Raw genomic sequence first — 24,281 nt, forward strand, 5'->3', positions numbered from 1 at the left:
CAGGTTAAAATAAATCAGGTTACAAAATAAAGAAAACAATACATTGCACATTAAAATGGCACGGATGCTTAATACTAAAGAAATGTTTCAACTAATGCCATTAAAAGAAGATTTTTTGTAGTAAACAATATGCCTGATAACTATAGTGATGGACTAAAAAAGAGATTTATTATTTTTGGTATAAAGTTCGTTGGCTTCTAGGATTTTGATTTAAGTTTTGGCGTATTTGAAGATTCTAATATAAGTAAAAGGTATCCAATAAAAAAATTGATTAGTGAGATAGATTATCTGATTATGCATTATAAAGGTAGGGTTACAACTTACACGTAATAAAAGATTTATCATTTAATGCATACAATGAAACATCCACTTACACAATGTTATCCCGATTGTACTTGCGTATGTTCGCTTTGAATTGGGGTCCATTAAACAGTAAACTATGGAACATAAAAATGTTATAAAATGGATAAAAATTGGATAGATTGATTGTCTTATTTTTATAGCAACCAGGGGGGGGAGTCCCCCCTTCCCTGGTTGCGTCTAAGATTGCAACCTCTGTTAATCAAACTTTACAGAATCCTGCTCTATGCTTCTCTACTACTGTATGGATCCCCGTTTATAAATGCTGTGTGAATATCTTCTATTGTTTGATCTACAGAATGATGACCTAAAACAACAAGTATAGATCTTCAGAGCTAGTTGCTACTAATTTTTTGTGAATTTTGTTTTTTAATAAATCTGTTCAATTTAAATAGAAAAAACACTCTTGTGGAAGGCGGACAGAAAGCTATGGTTTAAAAAATTCCGCTTATCATGAAAAAGGTGCAGTGTGCATCCAATGGTAAAGATTGTCCGAATGAATATGCATTGAACAAATTGTTGGAGGTATTACATGTGTAGAACTATTTATGTTAAAAAATATTGAAATCTTTTAAGAATTTTTATATTTCCGTCCAAAATTAAGTTCCGTTAATGCATAAAATGGCAGACCACATATAGCTAAAATTGTTCAATAATAATAAAGCAGCTGTGTATAGATTACAAGGGATGTATAAAATTAAATTCCCACGTATATTGAGACACCCTGTAGTTTTATTAATTATATAAAATAAACATACTATGTAAACAATGTATCTACAAAAAGTTTGAATTTTCAAAATTTACATCTCCTTGTCACAGCAGATCTGACGGCATTCTGTCTGCTACAGAGAGAAAGCTTGCTTAACAGTCTCCCATTGGTCGAATCAGAACCAATCTTGACTTGGGTTCTATCTGCGCCCGAGTTGGGGTTTACTCGGGTTTAAGCTTTTAAAATCACATCTCAGCTCCACACAAGATTAGATGTAAAGAAGTCTATATTAGTAAACTGTCAACTACACTGTACCTGTAATTGAAGGAAGTGGGGGAGGTTCATAAGCAAAGGGTTTCTTAGTTGTTGGATCAGGCAGGTCGGGTATCATCCTTTCATTCATTTTCATTTATTACATGTATTTTATATTCAGAAGGAATTGAGTTCTTGCCACAAACTCTTATTTTTCTTATCCCCGCATTTTATCAATTCGATATTGATGCCTTTTACATTTTAAACTGAGATTTCAATTATATCAAATAGGCTTAGTATGAAACATCAAAGGTTAACACAATCAGGTTGCAAAGATATTGTAATTATACAATTTAAGTTTTACTTTTTTCTCATCCCTACATTCCCAAATAATAAGCTTCTATTATACGTCTTTCTAATTAATGATTTAAGATTTCAAATGTTGCTTTTCCGCAAATATTTTTTCGTACATTATTTTTCCTAATTTAAAAAATTTAAGTTTGGTCTGGTCCGTTCAATAGTCATAGGCTTAAATATTCATCCTGGACACACACAAGCGACCCAATCAACAGACAAAGCAAATAACTACAAATGGTTGGAGAACTCGTATGATTATGAATGTTATTTATAAATATTTTCTAAATGCCAATGTTTCCTATACTGTCTGAAACTGTTGTCTGATGAATAGGGAACATGAGGAACTAAATATGCTTCAACATATTCCTCTCCGTAGGACGGATATCCAGCATATGAGGGTTGGGAGTACTGTGATGGAGGATAATGGGATTGTGGATTAGGATAGGAGGACTGAGGATAGTATTGATAATCTTGTTCCTGATGATAATACTGTGGAGAATATGATTGTTTGGTTTGATATCCAGAGTTAGGATCATGATCATATCTCCAATCTGATCCATACCTAGAACATGAGCATTTATTATAAAATTAGGCTTTCTCCTTTCATTTGCAACAATTCAAGCTTTTTTAAGAGATCGAGTGTTCGCTAAAAATTAAAAAGGATATAAGCTAAAATAGAATTGAATTCGATTTCTATCGCTAGTAATTTCAATTTTATCTGTTGCGTATATAAGGAGAAAGGGTTAAAACAGGGTGTAACGAACAGAAGGGAGATATAACTGACGCGGTTAGCCCTACCATATGATTATACATGCTTTGCAGACGGGTACTCCATTTGTATAAGAAATATTCAGAATAGGTTATTGTATAAGTAGTAAATGTACATCAGACAAATATATCTTATTCAAATGGAGTACCCGGTCTGCAAAGCATGTATAACCATATGGAAGGGCGAACCGCGTCAGTTATATCTCCCTTCTATTCCTTACTCCCTGGTTAAAAACGACTAATACCAAAGAGCGTAAGACCAATACAAATTCACGGAGTTGCCTTATTTAACTAAATTTTAAATTTATCATTCAGGTATTACAATATAACCTATTCATGTCGAATTCAATTCGATGCATTTGTAAATAGTTTATATTTCATAATGTTTTAAATTTTTTAAATGTAAGCAATGTACTTTAAACATCGATTATTTGGCCGCTAAGTGTATCGGCTCTCGATATTCCGGAGCTTTCGTTTGGGAGAGTGACACCTATAGCGGTAAAAAATCGTCGTATAAGGTACATCGTAAATAAAATTAAAAATATTATGAAATATTAACTATATATGAATGCATCGAAGAAAATGACTGTGTTCCTACCGGTTTAATGGCGGAGAAGATATAGTTGGCAATGATTTGATGTAGTTGTACTTCTGAGAAGAATATGGAGGATACGATTCAAATTGTTGAGGGTCCTTATGATGAAGAGGGGGTGGGGGAGGATACGGATCCAACTGATGAACCTGAGGACCCTCATGATGAGGGGAAGGTTGAGGAGGATGGTCAGGATGTGGAGGAGCAGAATCAAACTCAATAACTAAATCAAGAAATTGATTCATTGTGATCTTGCCAAGCTACATTTGTTGCATAAAAGTTGGTAAAGTAATATTCCATAACCTTCCCTGTAAAGTTATAATTTTAGAAGTACCTGGCTGTAATTTATCCCCGTAAACAGAGCGAGATTGTGAAGGATGTGGTGTAGACGGATAGCTGGATATTACAGGTTTAGCTGTAGGAGCATTCTGTCTAGTGTCAACAGGTTCATGATTAGAACCATACTTAGTGTATGCTATCTTGGCAAATTTATATCTTTCCTGACCGGGGTTATTAAACTCTGGTTCTTGTGTAGGAGTTCTTTCAGCAGTTCTTGCAGATACAACCTCAGCAAACTCAAGAGGAACCTTGGATTGGGTGTTTTCTGGTTGATTACCATATCGTATATACTGGTGGGACGGATGGTATCCTGGAGTAGGGGTAGGATCCAACCTGGGAGGAAGATACTTCAGTCCGAACCCTTCCTCGGGATTAAACTCAGAAGAGCTGGTGTTTAATGTTTGGAAGTTGTACTGGAACGGGTCTTCATTCACAATACTTTCAATAGAGCCAGGGAATCTAAATTAAAAGGAATGTTGACATAATTATAAGTGAAACTTCCGGAAAATTGTGCTTTAAAGGAATTTCGTTTATGACGCAAACTCTAATTTTCTAATCCCAATATCTTTGCAACCCGATGTCGTAGACCTTTGATATTTTAAACTAACTATTCTGTGCAATCAACAAATCTGAGTTTGAAAAATCAAGGATTTCCTACAATAGGTCGCAAACATATAGGGATTATAAAATTTAAGCTCGTGGCATAAACTCAATTCCTTAGCAAAGTGGTGACAGAGATTCAATCGTTTTCTTCATCATCATTGTTACTCAGATGTAGATTCATTTTAATTTATTGACAGAACACTTTAAATGTTTAAAAAGTTACCTAAAAGGCACAAAATGCATGTTTTTTTCTTATGAAATATATGAAACAAACCTAGGTTCTTCTGGTAAGGAAAAGTTGAATACGTCCTTATATCCAGGACTAGTTGAACCTTGAGAACTCATCTTCAAACTCTCAGTTTTCTCTCCTAATCTCGGATCAAATGCAGGGATGGATTCCAGGGAGGTTTCAGGGAAAACAAAACTATCATCATCTTGTTCAGCTCCTGGGAATGTGCCAGGGGTTAAATGAGGGGATGTATCTAGAGACGGGTTAGAAGATGAGGAGGCATGATTACCGATGGACATCGACATATAGGAGGGGGACTTCACGGGCATCCGGTCATTGTAGAACAGAGTGAAGTCTGTTGTAATTTCCATGGTTTGATTTTCTACAGTTTGGGAGATAGATTTCATGTTATCAGTCATGTGTTGGGAATCCTTATTCGTCATTTTCCCCTCATTAAATAGCATTGTTTGTTCTTTGACAGTGTTAGATGTATACCCTCTGGTAAGCGGACTAAAATAAATAGATCAAAGAAAACTATTCAAAAATATATATATTTAAGCATTACCCAAGGAGTATGGAATATAAAGGAGAAGGAAACGACCCGGCCCGCCCTACCATATGAATATATATTTGCAGACGGTACTTTATTTGAATAAGAAATATTTGTCTGATGAAATACCACGTACATGCAATCAGAATAGGTTATTGTATACATTAAACAGGGAAAGTTTAGGCTAAATATGGCCAAACAAAATCGGTTTATTTACTATGGTATAGTTAAAAACCACATTTAAAAAATTAAGACAACCTTTAAAAACTCTTTTTCAAATTAAGTACCGTCTGAAAAACATGTATACTCATATGGTAGGGCGGGCCGGGTCGTTTCCTTCTCCCTTATATTCTATACTCCTTGGCTTTACCGAAATATATATAAATATATATATTTATATATATTACCTTCTGAGTGGTGCTAAAGATGCTGTTTTACTGAATCCAAAATCCTCATAATCACTGAATCCTGAGTGAAAAAGCAGTTAAAAAATACATGTGAGCAGATATTTTTTAAGGAAGCCTCGCTAACTTTGTTTAACGATTTTTATCATTCATATAGAAAATTTCAAAAAAAACCATCATTAAATTGATTGTAAAAGAGTAATTTCAAGTAACCCAATTGCATGCAAAGATGGCAATTTCCGTTACACAACGGTACCCTTAACAGTTTTGTCTGCTCAAGTATGAATTAGATATCAATGTTTATAATTTAAAAAACTATTTATTTACAATTGTGGTTTCACGACACCAACAAATTAAGTATCTTTGCATTGAGGATCACGCTTGCATTCCATTTAAGGAGTTATTACCTTGGGGTTTAACAGGAAACCTTTCGAAATCAAAATCTGGATCTGATGAATCTATCTCGGTGAAGACTGGTTTCTTATTTGGGTTCCGAAACCTATTTCTGAGTTCGTCAAAAGGCAAAGTTTTCTTTTCCTGTGATAGTTCTCGTATCCTTTCCTCGCTTAACTCTTCTCTTTCTTTCTTCTGCTTTCTCAGTTCACTTTTCATCATGGCTTTAGATCGAGTTGATTCAGAAGGAGTTCTACCTGTTGTTACTCCAATAGATATTGGAATCTTTCCTGTAAAAAATAAAAAAATCAAGTAATAAATATCGAGGTTATACATTTTTTTTTACCTAACTCTGTAACTTGAACTGGGAGGAAACCACCATTGATTAATCTTTCGATAACATCTTCCTAAAATAGATTTTGTACAGGCATACATCAAGGGTCCCCAATATATCTTATACATAAAGAAGATCATAAGCAAGGTACTAATGCAAGGAAAGCTTTTTCAGAGGTGTACACATTTTTCGTACAGCAGTGTATCGTCATTGGGTGGAAAAAGTAAAGACAAGACGGATGTCATTGCCTGACATGGCTGGACCGATTTGGCTGACATTTTTTGTGGACACTCATGGGTGGCGGGGGGTGTTATAGGCTAAACCACATTGGAAATTTCCCCCCCCCCAATTTTTTGTTTTTCAAAAAAAAAATTTCAAATTTTTTTTTCCACGGGAAACGTCGGGCCCTTCAGCTAGTATATATATATACTTTATTTAATTCTATATATATATATATATATAAGAGCTAAGAGCTTTCTAATATAGATATATTTATACCTTTGTAATATCTCCGGATTCCAGGAGCTCTAGCATATTTCTCATCATACTGTCTGGAAGATCAAACTCCTCTTCAAATTTCAGTTCTTCAAGTTCATCATCTGCAAGTTCTGTGGTAACTTCTGTAGCAGAGGAGTCGTCATGATGGTTTTTATTGTGTCCATTGCCTTCATGGTTTTCATCATTTTTCCAAAATCTGACAGATTCAAGATATTATTTTTTTACCAAAAATTTTCTAACTTTTGCAGAAAATTACCTTAGAAGCTTTCCTTGTGCAGCTTTGGGAGGATCTTCATATCTCAATGGAACTTCTGGTGTGAATATACCTTTTTCAGTTTCTTCCTTTACAGATTCAAACTTGTTTAGTTCTAGAAATGGCGCTTCAAGAAAACTTTTATCTGGTTTCTTCTGTGGAGTTTCTGTTACAGGTTCAGTGGTAGGTCTGGCTGTCAATTCAGGTTCATCAGAGGTTGATTCTTTTATAGATCTGCTCTTCTCACTAAATACATATCGTTTATATTAGAATCTTGTGGTAGAGAACTATGGCTTGGATAGGCACAGTGGTAGTTTTACTTTTTTCAAAGAAGAAAAATTTGAGAAAAAATTAATTTAGAAACTTTGGAACTTGGAATAAACATATTGAAAAATTTAATTTTAAGGAAGAAACATTTATGATTTTGAGCTGTAGCAAACATACACTTGGAGAATGACAATGGAAAAATTCCTTACTTTAAAGAAACTGTTTTTTTTTGTAATTTCAAGTGACCCTTCATTTAAGGAGGTGCATGTACGATTTACAATGGTACCTGTAAAACCTTCAATAACGGGGAAGATATCGTCGCTTTTTAGCTTTAAGAATGTTTAATTCTGACAATTTACTCTATTGTTCGAGCATCAAAACTCCGCAAGTCACTTTTATAAAGAATTCTGAATTAAAAATAACCAACTTTCAAAGAAAAAGACTTTAATATCTTATATATTATAGGCATCGGTATATTACCCTACCAGTGGAGAGTTACTTGAAATTAGATATACAGTCACTTTAAATTAGATATACAGTCCCTTTAAATTAGATATACAGTCCCTTTAAATTAGATATACAGTCCCTTTAAATTGTCAACGTTTTGTATTGTTTTGTACTTCTTATAATTCATATAATTACCTGATCAATTTGGCGAAAGCCTCAGAAACAGCTGCAGGGTCTGTAGTGATCATTTCAGCAATCTCTTCTTCAGTATCTTCTCTTTCTCCAGATTCTAAATAGAAACCTTATTTTGGCAAGGTCATATTTAGCTTGATACAGTGATAACCAAAATCTAGTGATATGAACGACGTCTTCAATCAATATTTTTATCAGTAATCTGATTAAAAATTATGGTGAGAGTTATGACCATTAAACTTTGCAAAAATCTCTTAAAACTAAGTTGTAAGCGTAATTTGAAGTGATCTTTCATGCAAAGATAGTATAATGCCCGATTTACAACGGTAAACTTGAAACCTTTATCTGAAAAGTGTTTAATTCTGATAATTTCATATGTTTTCCTGCAGTAGAAAGGCGCACGTTACTTATGTAGAGAAACCACAGTTTAAAAAATGAGATTTCAAAACTTTCAACATTGTTATACAACAAAACTTTAAAGGGTACCGTTGGGAACCGGATTTTACCATCTTTGCATGGACGGTTACACGCTTATTCTTATTAAAATGTTAAACGAAGACGATATTCCCGGTTTTGTTTTTTTTATCGTTGTATTAACAAACCTTTGTACTGAAACAAGTTGGCCAGAGTTTCTGCTGTTGTCTCAACACTAGTCTCCATCATCTTACTAAACAAATGTATTCTTAAATATCTGCAAAATTCTACACAATCAAGTTTTAAGAAAAAAGATTTAATATTTGATTTAATTCTTTACCTAAGCATACTTTTGATTTCAGTCATGTCTTCTGTGGAAAAGAGTTGGTTTATGATGCCATCTAAGTTCTGATTTTTTTCCTTTCTTGGATTATTTTTTGGAACTTGAAGGTTTCCATCAGTTCCTTTGTCTTTCCCTTTCAAACTCCTAAAAAAAATTAACATTTTTCATTTTATTTTTTTATAAAGAAAAAATCTCAATTATATTTATCTGTTACTAAAAGAAAACGTAAAATACTTTTTAGTTTAATTACCTTAACAGTGGATCCTGTTTATATTGTGGAGGTTCAAAATCTACGTTTTCTGTAAAATCAGACGGTTTTGATCTAGGTAGATTCAGATTTATATTCTCCCTGGTGTTCTCAGGTCTACTCTTAGGAAAATCAAAATCAAAGTCCTCATTGGTATCTTCAGAAATACTCTTAGGAAGATCAAAATCAATGTCCTCATTGGTATCTTCAGGTCTACTTTTAGGAAGATCAAAATCAAAGTCCTCATTGGTATCTTCAGGTCTACTTTTAGGAAGATCAAAATCAAAATCCTCAGTGGTATCTTCAGGTCTACTTTTAGGAAGATCAAAATCAAAATCCTCAGTGGTATCTTCAGGTCTACTTTTAGGAAGATCAAAATCAAAATCCTCATTGATATTTTTAGGTCCATCATTCGGAAGATCAAGATTTAGCTCCTCATTAACTGCCTCTGTACCAGGCAATGGACGGAATCCAAAAGCAAGATCAGATTCCTAAAAATCGTAATTGTTATAAGTGTATGGGTAAACGTCAAAGAGATTAGAATATTTATTAGAGGGGAATTTACTAGAAAAAAGTGTAAAACGGCCATTTTGTTGTACTGTTTCCATACTGCAGGTGTACTTCACATATTTATGCTATAAAACCTTTTGGGCCCTGGAACATCATTTTATAGAAAATCTAAAATTAATATTAAAAGAAAACCAAATTATGAAATAGGCTGGTTTCATAATTGACTAATGATCATTTCACATAGACTCTATGCCTTTCACTTTACAAACGATGATTTTAAACATTTCGAAATTGAAATAGATAGTCTAGGGAACATACTGTATTAATGTACTCTACTGCATATAATTTGTGAACATTTACATGATTTGTACACTTTGAACTCCCATTCAGGCTGAAAGGGACTGAAAAAATTCATACCGAGAGATTCTTTAAATTCCCCTCTAATATATATTCTATTCTCTATGGTAAACGTGCGAAATTTTTTGATTTCATTGCATTTTAGATTTTTTATTAGAAGAATCTGAAGATATTTATTTTTATTTACCTCTGATGTTGACGCCTCTGAACCATCAGTTGAGGAAACTGAACCTTCAGTTGAACCTAGGCTGGGGGAGGCTGGTTCAGTCAGAGGGGTTGGCTTCAGGTTGTTTTTAGAGATGTTTTCTAAAATCTTTGCATTTTCTTAAACATTGATAGTATTACCTTTTTATCAAAGTTTGATATAAAAACAAGAAAAATAAGAAAATAAGACGTTTTCAAAGAAAGAAAGAGAAAAGGAAAGAATGAGATTTTTTTTATTGTTGATTTTTTATGGCATTATCATTATTATTCCTGTGACCACTGGATTGGTTTTCTTTTTACGCTCCATAAAACTTTTCTGTGCCCGGGATTTATTCTCCTAAACAAGGGAATTGAGTATTTGCCACAAACTCTGATTTTCTAATCTTTATAGTCGTAAACCTTAGATATTTCAAACTATGAATTGTGTTAAATCAAGTGATCTAATTTTGAAATATCAAGGGTCCATTAACAACATTAGGTTGGAAAGATAAAGGGATTAGAATGCAAAATTGTTGTGTTGTATGTCATAAATCATAACTTGCGTGTATCAGTCAGTCGTCTTTCTGTTCCACCGTTTTATGAGTCCCACTGCACTTATTTTCTAAATACAATATTTAGCAGAAACTAGACACATGGAATCATTTTCTGTATTTTTGTGAAAAACAAAACATTTTTAATTGAATTGAATATAAGAATGTTTACAGTGTTAAATGTAAATTAAGAAATAGAAAAAAAGTTTAAACTTTGTGAAGTATTTATTCTTCGTCTTGGTAAATGAAGGACTAACTCTACCTTGATAAACTTGTCAACCATGGTGTCCACAAGGACTAGGTTAGCCTCAAGCTCGTCCTTCACCACATCATCATCCTAGGCAGCATCAATAAATTAATCAAGCAATTATATCTTTTAATCAATCAATTAGGTTAATTAGATCAATTAATCAATCAATTGAGTTATTCAACCATATCAAAAATAATTTAGAACTAATAGTTTCTATCACTTAATCAATTAGACAAATCAATAAGATCAATAAATTAATCATTCAGAGCCCAAAAACGAATTTAAAACTCGTCACTGAACCAAAAAAAACTGGTTCCAATTGACCGCCGGCTCAAATCTCGAAAGACTGAATACAATTTCAAGTTCGAACCAACCATGTTTGAGACACGGCTCAAATTCTGCCTCTGAAATCAATCAATTAAGAAGATCGATCAGTTAGTCAATAAGATTCATACCGATTGATCAATCAGATACATCAATAGAGCACTCAAATAACCAATTAGATTGATCAATTAATCAATTACATCAATCAACAATTAAATTAGGTCAATTAATTAATCAATTAGATCAATCTATTCATCAATTATATCTATCAAATAATCAATAATAAAATCAATCATATAATCAATTAAACCAATCAAATAATCAATTAAATCAATAAAATAATAATCAACCATTCTATTAGATCAATCAATTAATTATTTATTTCAAAACACTTTTTAAATTTTGTTTTTGCCATTACCTTTTCTATCATTGATTGAATGAGCTGGTCAAAACTTTTGATTTCCTGAATTTTATTGATTAAAGTCAAGTTATTTTTAAAAATTTGCAATCAAAATGGGATATTTGGAAATTGGGGGAAATGGAATTTTTATACAAAGAATCTTAACTAAATCTATCTGAGGTTTCAACGATACTTCTGAACCAAACATTTGCTAAGATTTGTTGACAAATTCTGATTTTATCAGATTTTCTTGATTTCAGTTTTTTTGTCGTCTTCTGCTTAATTTTTATACATCATTTCTTTTCACGTTGAAAACTGAAAGAAACCTGAGCTGAAAACTTTAGAATGGTAGATATCGAGATTAATGGGTGATCCTCTCTTTTTCAAAATATCGAGCCTAATCTAATCTTGTACTTGAATCCTGAAAAATGTATAAAATTCAACCAATCAGAGTCGCGTATATGAAGTCGATAAATTTGAAATTTTGCGCTTTAGATTATATATAGAAATGGGAGGAACTCTCTAATTCAGAAAAACCTGTTTTTGATTTTCTCTACCATATCCAAGAAAGGACGGTTTAAGAAGAAAATCAAAAGTGTTTCCATTGGATACTCAGATTAAGTAATCGGGATTAAGGATATATCATTCTAAAGTTTTCAGCTCTGGTAAAGTCCTCCTAATGATATCAATAATGCTTTAATAATTCATCCTAAATACATCTAAAATTACCCAAATACCTAAACTTTTCCTTTCAGAAACAATTTGTATAATAAACTTCAAAATTAAACATTCTAAAGTATTTTTTACTTGTTCAGGGATATTTAATGATTTTAGTTTTTTCATCATCATCGCTAGCTTCTCCTAAAACAAAATAAAAATTAAGCTTCAAAATTTGTATTATCAATTTCATTTTATTAATTTATTTTCATTTAATGTTCTACCCTTCTAAATTAGATTAGCTTCATGCTAGATATTTCATATTAAATCGACATAAAGGTAACATTTTTCTTTCTTCTGATGGCATAGTTTATTATTAAAAAACTTTATTCAAAATAACTTCATTAAAAAGTTAAAATTACTTTATTGTCGGAAAGGCCGTTTTTAAAAATAAATACAAAAAATATTTGAGGTTTTAAAATTGAATATTTTCCTTAAATTACAAACAAGGAATTGAGTCTTTGTATACAAACTGTTTTTTTCGAAATCCCTATATATTTATACTTAGTTGGAAATTAGTGTTTAATCAATTTTTGTGTTTTTTTTATTATATTATAAAGATCTATTCACACACACAGATATAAATGCATATATAAATGGTGTAGTTAAAAATTGTTTCAATCAATTTTTGAATATAAAGTTCTACAAAAGAAAAAAGAAAAGTATTCAAAAGTTATGCACAAATAGGCGTCATTGATCATTACTCAATACATAACATATTTTTATCATTTCAGTTATTGCGTAATCATCGAATCCTTCAACATATAAATTATTCGTTCTTGTATTTAAAAGTTCTTGTGAGACCGGAACTGTCCATGCATGGTCCAATGGGACATCAAAATATTTCATTTGTTTCTTAACTAACATTTTACAAAGATCAGAAAGATTTACAGAACAATCATTTGCAATGGAAAATAAATTTCTGCCAAGAACTGTGTTAAGGTCATTTTTGCATAAATTAGAAAGAAATCTAATGCAAAGCTTATTCAATACTGATTTCTAATTGGTAAATAACCTGAGTAGTTTGTGTGGGAATATTGAAGAGCTCACTAAAGGAAAGTGAACTCAAGTTATCTGAAAATATGATAAGCTTTAAATCTATAAACCTTCAAACAAAATATTTTTTGACATTTGCGTTCAATCATGTGCATCTACTTTGCGACAGTAATAATGTTTTGAATGATCTCTGTTTACCTCAAGGTTGGCTACTCTCGATGCGCTCCAATATATGGAAAATGTCGTCTCCTCAGATAGATTGATAGATACAAACCTCATATGACATCACTGATTATAGAGACGAGAGTGACGAGTTATTATCAATCTTTCTAAGGAGACGACCTTTTCCGTACATTGGAGCACATCGATAGTAACCCTACAACCTTGGCTTACCTTCAGTTTCCAAAATAAGTTTAGCAGATTTTCCGTGCCCATTGAATACAGTTTGTTCATCATTGATAACCTCCTCCGGTGGATTAATATTAGCATTAAACTCCGAATCATTTGTAAACTTCAGCTGGCGTAGCAGTGGATTCTGTTTTCTGTTTGGTAGGTTTAGGTCGTCTTTGCTCTTTATTTCCTGTGTTTAATAGATTAGTAGATAAATACAAACATGAACAGGGTTGTCGGAATTCTGTAAAGTATAATGGAAGCTTTCGTAATATAAATCTTAGAGCTTGCAATTTCAAAATTAAAAACTAATTAAAACTTTGACGGAGAAAAAAATGAAACTCTGAGGAAGTACAAATTGAAACTCTGATGGAGTACAAATTGAAACTCTATTGGAGTACAAATTAAAGCTTTGAGGAGTACATATTAAAACTTTGACGGAGAACAAAATTGAAACTCTGATGGATTACAAATTAAAACTCTGATGGAGTACAAATTAAAACTCTGATGGAGTACAAATTAAAACTCTGATGGATTACAAATTAAAACTCTGATGGAGTACAAATTAAAACTTTAACGGAGAACAAATTGAAACTCTGATAGAGTACAAATTGAAACTCTGATAGAGTACAAATTGAAACTCTGATGTAGTTTAATTTGAAACTATGATGGAGTACAAATTTAAGCTCTAATTGATCAAGGGTGTAATGCAAGGAAAGTTAATAGCGGTCGTGTATACTCTCCGTACATATTGAAACCAGTTCTCTTTGGGCGGAATTTGTAAACAAGAATAGATGCATCAGTGTTCGTTTAGTATCCAAGGAGGTTAAAAGCATTAAATTTTGATAATTTTGATAATTCACATAACAGTTTCCTATGACCAGAATATTTCATTGATTTTTTTTATGTGAAAGATGGATCCCATGTCAGGCTTTGACATCCGTATTGTGTTTACATTACCGCCCAGAGACAGTACACTGCAGTACAAAAGATGAGTACACTTCTGAAATAACTTTCCTTGCATTACATTCTTGTAATTGATGGTCTTTTTTTTAGATCGATGAAAAAAAATCCGATCCGTCCATCGACATTTGTTACCTGATTTTTCCTAAGTTTACTAAGAAGAGGATTTTGACTAGGATTTGGTAAACTTAATTTCACCTCATCTTGACCCACTTTAACACCCCTAAAGTTTACCGGAGGACTTTGTCTGAAATCAAATCGACTAAATAAAGTGGAATTTAGTTTTTGAAAAATGGTTCGTTCTTTGAAATTCTTCTCTTTAAAAAATAATTATTAATAAAAGGAAAGGTTTGAAAACTGAAAAGGCAAACAAGGTACTTAATATAGAACTAGAATGAAACACAAATTTGAATTCAATATCCTATTATTTGGTGCTATTTCTGGTTCGTGCTTTAAAAAATGAAAAATTTCTCTAATCAAATCTGTTCGTGTAAATGTAATATCGATGTATTAGCTTTATTTCATAAGTATTGATTCCTTTGTATTTATCTTTAATAACAAGTTCTCGAATCAGATTCATTTTCACCATTTGCAAAACTGAACGAAAGAACAATTAAGAGTTTTATCTTTTTGCAAATATTTTTATCAGGATTTGGCCGGAGTCGGATTTACTTTTTTGCTCCCTTTTTACAAACTCATTTCTAAGGTCGAGTTTAAATTTACAAAATTGAAGGAAATCCTCCAATCCGATATTTATCGAAGTTCTTATACCTAAATACATCTTTGGTAGGTTTCAGTCTTCGAAGGAGAGGGTTCTGTTTGTATTTGGGAGCTTCTAAACCTTTAGGTTTATCTTCTTTGGGAGTTAAGCTTCGGAGAAAAGGATCTTGTTTGTACTTAGGGGTTGACAAGGAGTCTGATTCATCTTTGGAGGTTTTGAGGGGTCTGAGAAATGGGTTTTGTTTGTATTTAGGAACAGACAAGGAGTCTGATTCATCCTTGGTTGGGTTTAGGGGTCGGAGCAAAGGGTTCTGCTTGTAGTTTGGAGCGGAGAGAGAGTCTGATTCATCCATAGTTGGGTTTAGGGGTCGGAGCAATGGGTTCTGCTTGTAGTTTGGAGCGGAGAGAGAGTCTGATTCATCCATAGTTGGGTTTAGGGGTCGGAGCAATGGGTTCTGCTTGTAGTTTGGAACAGAGAGAGAGTCTGATTCATCCCTAGTTGGGTTTAGGGGTCGGAGCAATGGGTTTTGATTTATGTTTGGTGCAGACCTGGAGTTCGTATCGTCAGGGGAAGAATCTAGACTGGATAAAGGCGGATTATTCTGTTGGGTTGCAGGAGTTGTAGGAATATCAAGATTCTCACTTTGTTCCAGGTTTTGGTTTGAATCAGAAAATCCTTGAATCAGCTCAACATCCTCAGTTTCATGGGCCTAAGAGTAGGATTGTCAGATTGATTAGAAGCAAGATGACAAAAATAAAGAAGATTATCAAGAATTCAAGTTCATTTTCATTTGTGGTTTCTCTGCAAAAGTGACTTGCGAATTTCTTGCTAATAAGAAACAATGGAAAACCTCATAGAAATGAAAACCTTTCGAGTTCAAAAATCTACAGTATTTTGACCAGATTGATTGTTATTTGGTAAATGCTATCTTTGCATGGAGGGTTAGTTAACTTTACGCTACCAATCCCTTTAATCCTGAAAATACTTCTCCATAAACATAAGAAAAATAGTTGAAACCTTAGAATGTGAGGAGGGAGGTGGTGTTAGTAAATCCTGGATTAGATCATCTCCATAATTAGCTTTTAATATTCTCAACAGAGGCAGCTGGTGCTCACGTGGGAGTTCAAGGAAATCATCCTTAATATATATTTATTCTTTTTACATTTTAGGATTTAATATTTTATAAACATTTAAAGCAGTAATCTCTGTTTGTCTGTCTGTTTGTTTGCATGAATCACGGTATTATTATTGACTTGGGTTGAACAATTGGGCTCCAGCCATAGCTGGGTTTCCAAGATAATAAGTAATAATATAGCTCTAGATTGAAGAGTATTTGAAATGAGAATTCAGGGTACATTAATAATCAGGAGGATAGGGTCCAATAATTTTGATAAAAATCAGGGGATTAGGGTCCGATAATTTTGATAAAAATCAGAAATTAGGGTCTAAAAGTAGTAAACAAAATTAAGGGGTTAGGGTCCAATAATTTAAAGATGGTTTAGGGTCCAATAGTCTTAAAATCAGGGGGTTAGGGTCCAATATTTTTAATAAAACTCTGAGGGCCAGTTCGTTTTCCATCGACTTTTAAATATCAAGGTGATTTTAATATGGACTCATATTTGAGTAGCTGAGTTGAACCTTGAACTGCTGAGGATGCGCAGCTAGCTGACGAAGAAGAGGATCCTGACTATAGTCTGGTGCAGACAGGTTCAATACTTCACCTCCATCTCCTGATTATAATTTTAATGAAACTTCTAAGATTTTAAAACTAAATTCAGAAAAGTTTGCGTCTCTTAAACTGTATATAAAATAACCTGGTTTAAGTATTCTGAGTAGCGGATTTTGTTTGTTAGAAGGGACTATGAGACCAGAATAGGTTGAACTTATTCCTGACACTAGTTTACCTAGATAAATACAGGGTTACCAACTAGTTAACCTTGATAAATACATGGTTACCCTCATGTTTACCTAGATAAATACAGGGTTACCCACTTGTTTACCGAGATAAATACAGGGTTACTCATAAGTTTACCTAGGTTACCCTCAAATTATTTATACAAATACAGAATAAAATAATAAAATTAGCCTTTTAACAAATGCAAGGAAAAATAATTATTTTTGAATGAGATAAAATAACTCTTCATAAAATATTTAAATTCAGTAAAATGCATGTTTAATAAAAATTCTTTTATACCAAGTAGAGGATCCTGTTTTATAGATGGAGGAATTAGACCATCAACATCAAAATCATCAAAGTTGGCCTAAAGTAGGTTTATTTGATCAAATAGACAAAAATAAACAAAAAGACAACAATGTTATCGTGAATCATTTTCATGTCTTAGTATCACGCCAAAAAGCATTTACTAACATTTTTACAAGGATTCATAACGTATTTAAAAAAAAAATTCGGCGTTATAATTACAAATAAAAAATCTATTAGATCAACTTACAAAAAAAATATGAAATGGAAAAATTCAAATAAAAATTCACCTTGATTATTTTGAGTAGATTTGTTTGATCCGGTCTAGGGAGTTGAAGGAAATTTTCCTGAAATCTCTCAGGGCTTTTCTAAAAAACTTTGTTTATAATTTAAGCAAACTTTTTAAAAAATTTTTATGCGAAAACACTTTTAGGAAAAAAGAGTATTAAGGAACATTTACAGGAAAGACGGGGGTGAGGGAAGAAGAAGTACAAGAGAAAATACAGTTTGTGTGACTGTAATTTCAAGTGACCCTCCATGCAAAAATGACAATACTCGATTCACAATCACAACAGCATCATTAAAAGGTTTGTCTGATAAATTATGAACTAGATATCCATGCTTTTCTTGCTGAAAAACAAACGACGTTAGCTTTAACATTTTTGAACAGATTAAGGTTTCAAGGGTAGGTGTTGTAAATCGGGCATGGCAATCTTTGCATGGAGGGTCACTGAAATTACTCTTCACCCCGAACTAACCAGAGTGAGAAGCTTCGGTTTCTTTAATTTGAAATCAAACGTGTTTTCGTCTATAACTCAACAGTCTTTAAACTTACAGATTTGTTTATTTTATACTCTTTCATTCAAAATATATATGCCAACAAAAAAATATTTCAGATAAATGGCTATAAAATTATGCAAAAGGGGTCAAATTCTGATCGAAAGTCACAGTTTTCTGAAATACTGACAGAACCGTTAAATCCACGTGTCTTACAGTCTTTAAAAGGTAATTGAACAAAGGAACAACAGAAGGATTACAGAAGGATTAAAATAGAAGGATGAGAAAAGGATTAAAATAGAAGGATGAGATAAGGATTAAAATAGAAGGATGAGAGAAGGATTAAAATAGAAGGATGAGACAAGGATTAAAATAGAAGGATAAATGAAGGATTAAAATAGAAGGATTAGAGAAGGATTAAAATAGTAGGATTAAGAAGGATTAAAAGTATAAAGTTTACCATCAAGGATCTAAGGAGAGGATCCTGTTTATAATCAGGAACAGATAATTCTCCAGACCTAATGATAAAATAATTAGTTTATAATTCAAAATTAAATCAAGTTTATAACACTAGGATTTTAGGGCGCTTCGCACCCATCCTCTATTTCAACTTTTAATTGTGGCTTTATCTGTGAGCATCTTCTCTTTTTACAGTATAAATTTTTTTAAAAAAGTTTGCGGATTTCATACGATTTTTTTCGCGCATTTTTAAAATTTTACAAAATATAAAAATTTTTTAGCACAAATTTTTGAAATTTTGATAATTCATAAACCTTCCCTGGGGTCACGTGATGTCCCACACAAAATTTGGGCCCGATCGGTTCAGCCGTTTTGACGTTTATTGGATATAAACCTACAGACACCCAGACAAGCTACATTTATATTTATATTTAGTACTGCAGAAATTATTGCTGGAATTATAATTGTGCTAAAAACTGATATCAAAGGAAAATATTAGAAAAGAGGAAATGATTTTTTGCCACAAATTCTAATATTTGACTCCCAATTCTTTGCAACCTGATGTCGTAGACCTTTGCTTTTTCGAACTAGAATTTTGTTGGATCAAAAAGTCTAAGTTTCTAAATATATAAAGTTGTAATCTCGGTTGGTTGGTTTGTCCGATCGATTTTCCTGAAATTTTGATTGGGGAACTCGGGAGACCCACGGGAATGTTCCTAGCTAGGTATTCAGATTCTAAGTTTTAGCGGGAAAAATAGCAAAAATCGTAATTTACGACAAGTGGGCAGTGGCTGGTAGACTAACCGGGTTCCAAAATTAGAACACCATGAGATTACATCTAAAGGGATTAGAGTTTGTGACAAAAACTCATTTTCTTTGTAAATAAACAAGCAGCACACAGTTTGCAAGGTTTTAAATACCTAATATTATAAGGATGAGGGTTAAGTAATCTGAAGAGTGGATTCTGTTTGAGTGATGGAGCTGAACCTGAAAACCTGTCAGGTTTAGGTTCAACGGAGAGGTTTAACAAAGGGTCCTTGGAGTTTTCAGGAGCCAGAACTAGGTCCTCAGACATGCTAAGCAATACAATTTTGTGTTACTTTTTTTTTATCAAAACTCAGGTCCTCATCTATCAAACACTCTCTCCACCTCGCCCGTATTGAATCGATATTAACCTCCAATGCATTGTGTTCCACGTGTTCCCTATGTTTCATGTGTTACATGTGTTCTTTGTGTTCCATGTATCCTATGCTTTCCTTGTGTTCCATGTTTTCCATGTGTTCCATATGTTTCATGACTTCTATGTGTTACATGTGAACTACGTGTTCCATGTTTTATGTGTGTTCCATGTGTTCCACGTGTTCCACAAGTTCCACGTGCTCCACGTGTTCCATATGTTATGTGTGTTCCTTATGTTCTATATGTTCCAATTGTTCTAAGTCTTCTAAGTGTTCCATGTGTTTCATGTGTTCCATGTGTTCTATGTGCTCTAAGTGTTCCATGTGTTCAATGTGTTATGTATTCTGTGTTATTTGTGTTCCATGTGTTCTTTGTGTTCCATGTGTTCCATGTGTTCCATGTGTTACAAGTGTTCCATGTGTTACATGTGTTCTTTGTGTTCCACGTATCCTATGTTTTCCTTGTGTTCCATGTGTTTTATGTGTTCCGTGTGTTCCATATGTTCCATGTGTTCTATTTGTTCTATGTTTTACACGTGTATACATGTGTTCCATGTGGTCAATGTGTTCTCTGTGTTATCTGTGTTCCATGTGTTTCGTGTGTTTCTTGTAATTGTGTGTTTCATTTGTTCCATGTGTTCTAACTATCAACCTTGAATGCATGAGATCCATGAATATATCCACAGTGTCTTCGTCACCAGCCTCTACAAAGAGTTGAACAACCTCCATTTGATCCTTGGCAGGTAGAGTTAAGAAATCAGCCTCGTAGTTCTGGGGAGAACTTGATATCTAAAAACAAGAATAATTTCTTTATTTTCAAATTTTCACACTTTCAGACGAGAAATAAAGGAGATATCAATTGTTCAGATATTGATGAATAGATTTGAAGAGGATGAAAAGTACAATAATGAAGAAATTAATAAACATTGACTCGATTTTTAATTAGTTTTATTAATACCACTATTTTTTAACGATTGATGAGGATATAAAAATATATCGAAACTGATTTCCAAACCCAAGTTTTTCTTCGAGAGTGTATACCTTTTTTGCCAATAAGGACATTAAAAACTTATAAGATAATTTCATAATGAATAAATATACTATTTAATAAAGAGATAAAAAAATGAATGAATAAATAAATAACTAAATGACAAAATGACTAATTGAATAAATGAAGAAATGTATAAATGAATATTCGAATAAATGAATAAATAATCTATTTAATAAAGAGATAAAAAATGTAGGAATAACTAAATAATTAAATGACAAAATGACTTAATAAATAAACGAATAAACGTATAAATGAAAATTAAAATAAATGAAGTAAATAAGTGAATAAATAAATAAATGTATAAATGAATAAATGAATAAATGAATAATTGAATAAATGAATAAATTAATAAATGAATAAATGAGTAAGTGAATAAATGAACAAATGCATAATTGAATAAATTAATAAATTAATAAATGAAAAAATAAATAAATGAATAAATAAATAAATGGTTTATTGAGTAAATGATTAAAGGAATAGATGAATAGATGAACAAATTAGAAATGAATAAATGAACAAGTGAATAAGTGAATAAGTGAATAGATGAATAAGTGAATAAATGAATAAGTTAATAAGTGAATAAGTGAATAAGTGAACAAATTAGAAATGAATAAATGAATAAGTGAATAAGTGAATAAGTGAAAAATGAATAAATGAATAAATGAATAAATGAATAAATAAATAAATGAATAAATGAATAAATGAATAAATGAATAAATGAATAAATGAATAAATGAATGAACAAATAAATGAATAAATGAATAAATGAATACCTGTCTAAGAAGAGGGTTCTGTTTATAATCTGGAAGAGACAGATTATCCTTATCTTGTGAATCCTGAATTATTTTTGTAAATTCTTATGTCTTTAAATAATTCTAATTGCAAAGTAATTGAGTCTTTTACACAAATTCTGATTTTCTAATCCTTATATCTTTGCAACCCAATGTCGTAGACCATAGATATATAAAACGTTTACACTAGATATAGGGATTAGAGAATTTGAGTTTGTGGCTAGGGCTCAATTCCTTTGTTCACAAACAACTTTTCGTAAAATATGTTTTTTTTTGTTTTTGTTTGTTGGTTTGTTTGTTTGTTTGTTTGTTTTTTTGTTTGTTTGTTTGGGTTTTTGTTTGTTTACCTTTTTGTTTGGGTTCAACAGGGACAATAATGGATTTTGATGCTGGTCGGGTAAATCTAAATTATTATTATTATTATTATCCCAATTGGGCTATTTTTGTCTAATGTGGATGGGGGGGGGGGATGTTTTTAACCCCCCCCCCCCAACCTATGATTTTGCCCTGAATTGAAATAGGGGAGTAAATGTCCCTAGTATAATGTTTCAAGGCCTGCTCATTAAAAAAAATAGAGCTCTAACTTTAATGGTTAGGGTGTGAGGGAGGTTTTTTTTTAAAGATTAAAAAGTATATCAAAAAATATTCAAAAATAATTTTTTACTTTTGACAAATATTAACATATGACGCATGTTATTATATCCATTTTTTCATTTTCAAGTATTTAGTGGAACAAAAATACATGGGTCCAGAGAATAACCACCTTTTTTAGATTTGAAAAAATCCGCCTCTCTTTTAGTTTCAATTTATTCTTGTGGTTTTTTCGTCTGCTTACCTATTTCTAAAGATTCAGGTTTTAAAGTTCCTTCTGGAACGTTCAGTAAATGTTTAAACGTTCCATCATTATCCGTTCCTAGTGGTCTTCGGAACAGATCCTGATGTTCCCTGGGTGGAGAACCATGGAAACTGTCTCCTGGAGGGAACTCTGGAACACTTTTATCTAAAAATCAAAAATGTCGCATCAAATTATATAATAAACCCAATTCACTATTTTTTTTTCTGAAAAATCATATTTTTTTTACCTAAAGGATCTAGAGGGTTAAAGGGAACAACTACAAATTTTTCAGACTTTTTCTGTGACATGTTCTCCACTGCAAAGTGACCTCCGTAAGCATCCTCTTCGTCATTTTCTAAAATCTCTGCATCCTCATCAAGAGTATCTTCGGTATTCACTTCAAGATAATCATCACTTACTTCTTCAGGTAAATCCAAATTTGAAATATTTTTGGTTTTTAGTTTATTTGACGGCGTGTTTAAACCAGTTATTATGTCATTTTTGGATGATTTCAGGTTTTTTGTGAGAAAGTAATTTTGTTTCTTGTTTGGAGGATTCAAATTCTTTATTTTCTCATTGACTTTGCTCTGGAGTTGACGGAGGAGTGGGTTCTGGTGTTCCTCAGGGACCACTTAACAGGACAGATTTTTTATCAAACAAACTTTCATTATATGAGTCAGAAGTCAGAATTTTTTTGTTCTTAATCTCCGGATTAAGCCTTGATCTCCATCCTATGTAAATCTACGGATTAATTTAATTCCTCTTCGATATATCCTGTGATTGTCCTACCCTGCAAGCATTTATCCTCAAATTTAGAAGTGATCACACATTGGATATCGAGATAAAGCGCTCCAGATTAATAATACTTCACATAAAAGTTCTGATCTTAGGATTCTTATTAATAAAATGGCCTCTATTTACAATATTGCTAATGGACGAAGACATTGTTCTCGGTTATAATGAAATCTGAAAACTATTTACAAACACACAATAATAATTTCGACTTCGACATGTTCTAATCTACATTTTTAAATAGATAATAATTTGATAAATAATCTGCCTAGTTTATCAGTGTTACTTTTTACCCCAAACTCTCCTTTGGATCTGCACACACACAATCATTAACTTTTTATTTTAAAGAAAGAGGTAAAAACTTATAAAATGGCGATATTTTGAAACCCAGTTTTAATTAGTTTTAATATAATCCTGCAACCTTTTTGCTATCTGTTCAAGAAATATTATTTTATCTTGCAACCTGTTTAATGAAATGTTATTTTATCTTGCAATCTGTTTAAAGAAATGTTATTTTATCTTGCAATCTGTTTAAAGAAATGCTATTTTATCTTATAAGAAAATTAAGAATGATTCCTAACAGTGTTGAGTGGGTCTTTTTTCTTCATTTTCAGTAGTTTCTCGATCGTTGCTTGCATCATGTTGGGAACTATAAACAAGTATGCACTTAACTTTGTTTAAATCTAGTTTTCTCTCTTTTAGTGTTTCATAAATAAGCAATTAATTTATATCACTGGTGGGCGGTTGTATCAATACAATGAACACAACTTTCGATTTACATTTTGATTTATATCAAACTGTTAAACAACATGGATACACATAAACATAAACGTCAAGAGAATCTGTCTATTTCTTTATGATTACCTGTAAATTTATGATTCGAAAAAAGCTTTTTAAAAGTCGTCTTATTTGTATTGATATATTTGCCTGCCACTGTATACAGTTTTTTGATCTATGTGCATCGGAAAAAAACTTTCATATTTGACCTCATTAAGAAATAATTTTAGTTTTTAAAAGTTTTTCCCCTTTATTTATGTTTCGATAGAAGAGATGTTAATTACCGAAACCAATATTGAAAGAAGACTCAGTGTGCTCTTCAAGAAGTTTCTCGATCTCTTCAATTTTGTTTACTTCAAAACTCTTTTCATCCTCAACAGTTGGTTTTTCTGATAAGGAAAACATGTAAAAAATCTTGTTTTTATTTTAGATATTTCATGTTTTGATATTTACCTGCTTGAGTAGAAATTCCATCCAAATCATTATTGATCCCAGCAACTTTAAATAA

The 24,281-nt window shown here is 32.1% G+C and overlaps 1 protein-coding gene across 1 annotated transcript; it reads right to left on the bottom strand.

The window, feature by feature from the left end:
- Positions 1-15: 15 nt before the first annotated feature.
- Positions 16-24,273, bottom strand: LOC111711842 (uncharacterized). The gene is made up of 40 exons (XM_023486302.1): positions 24,227-24,273; positions 24,058-24,162; positions 23,573-23,645; positions 23,265-23,308; positions 22,452-22,835; positions 22,205-22,369; positions 21,717-21,772; positions 21,352-21,414; positions 20,180-20,316; positions 19,270-19,425; positions 18,351-18,408; positions 17,404-17,481; positions 17,108-17,174; positions 16,728-16,817; positions 16,552-16,643; positions 15,931-16,050; positions 14,964-15,622; positions 14,328-14,439; positions 13,233-13,419; positions 12,859-12,917; positions 11,934-11,987; positions 11,145-11,189; positions 10,415-10,489; positions 9,893-9,959; positions 9,606-9,742; positions 8,555-9,042; positions 8,302-8,448; positions 8,150-8,214; positions 7,551-7,644; positions 6,645-6,887; positions 6,389-6,584; positions 5,903-5,963; positions 5,571-5,846; positions 5,167-5,227; positions 4,255-4,719; positions 3,373-3,836; positions 3,045-3,261; positions 1,977-2,240; positions 1,385-1,461; positions 16-667 (listed from the first exon to the last, which is right to left on the bottom strand). Exons 3-40 carry the CDS (start codon positions 23,635-23,637, stop codon positions 585-587), a joined length of 6,171 nt encoding a protein of 2,056 aa, XP_023342070.1. The 5' UTR covers positions 23,638-23,645; positions 24,058-24,162; positions 24,227-24,273; the 3' UTR covers positions 16-584.
- Positions 24,274-24,281: the final 8 nt, after the last annotated feature.

The sequence above is a fragment of the Eurytemora carolleeae genome, unplaced genomic scaffold (genome assembly GCF_000591075.1).
Source record: "Eurytemora carolleeae unplaced genomic scaffold, Eaff_2.0 scaffold1213, whole genome shotgun sequence".
In the NCBI taxonomy this organism is placed as follows: Eukaryota; Metazoa; Arthropoda; class Copepoda; order Calanoida; family Temoridae; genus Eurytemora; species Eurytemora carolleeae.

Excerpts from the sequence above, each read along its gene's own strand:
- LOC111711842 (XM_023486302.1), bottom strand. The coding sequence starts at position 23,637 with ATGATGCAAGCAACGATCGAGAAACTACTGAAAATGAAGAAAAAAGAC. Across the intron at positions 19,426-20,179 it reads ATGGATCTCATGCATTCAAG|CATGTCTGAGGACCTAGTTC; the intron begins GTTGATAGTTAG and ends TGTATTGCTTAG. Across the intron at positions 12,918-13,232 it reads ACTTATTTTGGAAACTGAAG|ATAACTTGAGTTCACTTTCC; the intron begins GTAAGCCAAGGT and ends TCATATTTTCAG.